The sequence below is a fragment of the Akebia trifoliata genome, chromosome 16 (genome assembly GCF_017979445.1).
Source record: "Akebia trifoliata isolate Shusen 1 chromosome 16, ASM1797944v1, whole genome shotgun sequence".
NCBI classification, from domain to species: Eukaryota; Viridiplantae; Streptophyta; class Magnoliopsida; order Ranunculales; family Lardizabalaceae; genus Akebia; species Akebia trifoliata.
This window is the reverse complement of record NC_141390.1, coordinates 4067479-4071195: the sequence shown is the minus strand read 5'-3', so window position 1 is coordinate 4071195 and position 3717 is coordinate 4067479. Positions and strand designations below refer to the sequence as shown.

The 3717-nt window shown below is 35.9% G+C and overlaps 2 protein-coding genes across 2 annotated transcripts; both read left to right on the top strand.

The window, feature by feature from the left end:
• Positions 1-347: 347 nt before the first annotated feature.
• LOC147382340 (uncharacterized) lies at positions 348-1259 on the top strand. Its single transcript, XM_086428509.1, has one exon. It carries the CDS (start codon positions 348-350, stop codon positions 1257-1259), a length of 912 nt encoding a protein of 303 aa, XP_086284635.1.
• Positions 1260-1430: 171 nt separating this feature from the next.
• On the top strand, positions 1431-2853 carry LOC147382339 (uncharacterized). Its single transcript, XM_086428652.1, has 2 exons — positions 1431-2475; positions 2578-2853. The coding sequence occupies exon 1, from the start codon at positions 1438-1440 to the stop codon at positions 2461-2463; it is 1026 nt and encodes a 341-aa protein (XP_086284778.1). The 5' UTR covers positions 1431-1437; the 3' UTR covers positions 2464-2475; positions 2578-2853.
• The last annotated feature ends 864 nt before the right edge of the window (positions 2854-3717 follow it).

The following is a 3717-nucleotide window of genomic DNA, read 5'->3' as shown; positions in this document are numbered from 1 at the left end:
TTAAACCCCGCTAAGTCCGTACAAACATGAATATGGCCTTAATAAAAATATGAGAATAGCTAGCAATAAAGCCAATGGGTTGGCCGGTGTGCGATCAAATGGGATTATTTAATAGTCCACTAAAGATTTTAAAAACTCTTCGGAGTCTCGGTCTTCTCCATTTTATATTACAGCGGGCATCAGATGGTTTAAAATTTCAAAAAAAAAAAAATATTAATAAAAAACAACTTGATTATTATACTCTTGTTTGTTTACCCTAATCCCTATTCTTCACCATCAAATCTGAACTGATCGAGGAGAAGAAGAAGAATTACACAACTTGATTTGATCAATCCAAACAAGGAAAAATGGAGAAACAAGGTTGTTTGAATGTAACGTTGGATGATCAAAAGTATTCTTCCCCAATGCCAATAATTGGCCTATACATAGCAGCAGGTACTTTTGTATTTGTTCTGTTTATGGTATATGATGTATTTCATGGATTATGTCGTAGGAAGCCATGGATACCATGTAAATTGTTCTCACTCAACTCTCTTACACTTTCTCTTCTTGCAATTGCTTCAAAACTCCCAATAGATCTCACCACCCCAATGCCTTCTGTTCATGACCAACTGTCCAAGCTTAGTGGCACTGTCTTAATATGCGTCTCTATGTGTGTTTTGTTTCCTTCACTTGGAAATCAGAGTGACTCTGAACGCCTTTCAAACATGCTTTCCTTGAGCATCTTCGTAGTAACTGTTGTTGTGAATGTTTCTATGCAAATGGTCACTGGTGTGATCTTCTTGTTCATAGTAGAACATGTCATAATCATGTCATTCATGCTACTGTTGCTCACAGTGTTGTGGTCTGCTTTGGATTTTGGAAGCCCTTATTTCCACTTTTCTAACCCTCTTGATGAACTTGAAACAAGAGATCCTCAAAATTCTGAGAATAAGAGTATGATACATATATTGAAGTCATTTTATAAATCTAGTTCTAAACAAAGCCATGAATTGGTTCTCATTGATTCTCCAATCTGCTTAACTATATGCATGCTTTCTACACTTTCTTCACTAGTTCTATTACAGGCTGCAGTTCGATCATTTGTTCTTAAGAAGGTGGACTTTCGGTGTGGAATTTCTGACTATAAATGGTCAATGTGGATGGTGGTTGTGACTCAGATTCTCACTGTTCTAGTAGGGAGTATAGTCACCATATTTAGAGGGTTGTTGGTACTCAGCGGAGTTGAGAATGAAACTGATAGTGAAACGGCTTTTTAAAATTTTTCACCATCTTTGTCAAAGTTCGACGGTTTTTCTACTTGGGTTTCATCAACTTTGTCAAAGCTTCGCACTCTTTCATTCTTCAAAATCTTTAGAATGGGTTTTGTGATCCTCTTTCAAACCATTAAGAGGAATGTTCTTATGGTATTGTTCATAGTGCACTTTGATACCTTGTATGTGTGCCAAGGAAATTAGCAAATTCTGTTTTGATGAAAAAAGAAATGATGAAGGCAGAGTCGATATGGATATCAAGGACTGGATAGAGAGAAACTGTGAGGAAGACATTGATAGATGGATGGAGAAATATAAAAAGAGTTCCCCAATAGATAATCTCATCCAAGTTCTTTCCAAAACTTCTAAATCTGAAGAGCCATTTACCAATAAAGTATCTTGTCTTTCAGTGGTAATCTTTGTCCGAATAGCCACAGTTGCATTACCAAGTTCCCTTAGTGCTAGTCTAATCCGTACATTAGAGGAAGCCTTTGAAATCATTTATTTCATTCAAAAGAAAGAGATTTCCACGAGTGTAGAAAAAACTAGCCTTGTAGTGGCTAAAAATCTGTGGATAAATAAGAACAATACCTGTCATTGGTTCCATAGGAAATTCGTTAAACCGTCGGTAGAGAAATTTTATTCACATTTGCCTAGGGAATCTAATGATTGGTGTTTTGTGTGTCAACCTCAACCTCAACTGGACTTACCTTGTGCACTTGGGTTTATTGAACAATTAAAAGAAAGATGTGATGGAACTTCCTTTCATCATTTTGAAGAAGGTTATTATGCAGTTAGTGAAATGCAAAATGTCTGTGAACTGATCATCGGACAAGGGCCAGTGCAAACATACTCATCAATTGACGCACTATTCAAACACATGGAGCAACTATTTGTGGACATGTTGCACTTTTTCCTCTCTCAACTCCCACTTTCCATATTCAGGCATCTTGTTGAGAGTCCCATTCAAGAACGTGAAGAAAGAGCAAGACTTGTGCTGAAATTCCTTTGCAAACTGGAACCATTGGAGTATAAAGTTCATTGGTCATTTCCAGACACAACTGGTATCACTAGCTTGATAAATACTCAAGTTCCAGTCATAGATACTCAGAGTACCGAACAAGTGGGAGGCAATGTAGATGATGCAGATGCTGCTCGACATGTTGCTCATCAAGCGATTGATAGTGATGAAATTGAAGAGCTTGTTTGAAAAGCATGGAATGTAAGTACTTTTTTCTAAGACTTATATTCTATCATTAGTTAGATGATTTCTTTTTTTATTGTCTTTAGAACCATTATTTTGAATAATTCCTTTTCTAATTAGGAGAATCAAAAGAAGGGGAAGGTCTTGCTCTGATTTGGACTCTCCAATAAGCATGAAGTCAAGAGCAACTTCAAGAAAATATTAGAGGCATTCCGATACCTCATCGCCTTGAAGTTTGAAGAATTAAAAAGGTTATTCTGTTTGTTTAGGAAATTCTAGAAATGATCAATTTCTTCTTCTAGTCCTGTGTAAAGTTCTCTTTGTAATTTTATATTATAAATTATATCTATTTTCTTGCTTAGCAACAAAAAAAATATATAAAGTAAGAAAGGGGATACTCACTCGATCAAATAATAAATCACTTCATATTCAATTGATAATAAAAGTTATATAAAAAAGGAAAACCCTGAATTTACAAGCCCAAAAGAAGGCAAAGAAAGAGACGTTTCTGACTTCCATCCATAATCGCCAATTCATCAGACACCACATTACCCTCTCTTTGCATACGTTTCACTTCCCAAACAATATCCGAGTGAGCACTTTGAATACAGCAAAACTACATATCAAGACACCAAGGAATGTTCTTACCCTTTAGACCATCCACAATCAGCTTTAAGTCCAATTCAATAATTTAATTTATGCCTCAAAGATTGATTAATTCAATCACAGAAAGTATCTATCTTTATGTAGAAATTTAGAAGCGAATCTGGAACATAAGAGATCCATTCGAATCCCACTTTAATAATCTGAGAATGTGAAATTGGTGGATTTGAGTCCTCTTCGGGTCATTCTATCGTACATATAGATGCCCTTCTCGTATGGGCCATTGAAAGCATAACCTCTGATCATACCATTCCAGAGAGATGTCTCCAGATCTGGGTGAAACATTTGATCCATTTGGGAGAAGATGAGTTCCGAGTATTCCACCCCTCCAAACTCGGTACTTCGTCAAAGAAATTTAGATGAAATTTCAATATTTTGGTTTAGAGAGGTTTGAAACTGCATTGCTGCAAAAAAATTTGAAATTTCGAATACTATGAGAGAAGGCATAAATAACGGTAATGAGAGTTTGACAAGGAAATATTAGAAAGAGAAGGGTTCAATAAGTAATTTTCCCTAATTGTTTTTCTCATCGAGAAACTTATCTTGAGAAGGACCATTTAGTTAGTGGTAAGACCTTGTGAACCTTGTTCTAAGGTC

Coding starts and splice junctions, on each gene's coding strand:
- LOC147382340 (XM_086428509.1), top strand. CDS start 348: ATGGAGAAACAAGGTTGTTTGAATGTAACGTTGGATGATCAAAAGTAT.
- LOC147382339 (XM_086428652.1), top strand. CDS start 1,438: ATGTGTGCCAAGGAAATTAGCAAATTCTGTTTTGATGAAAAAAGAAAT.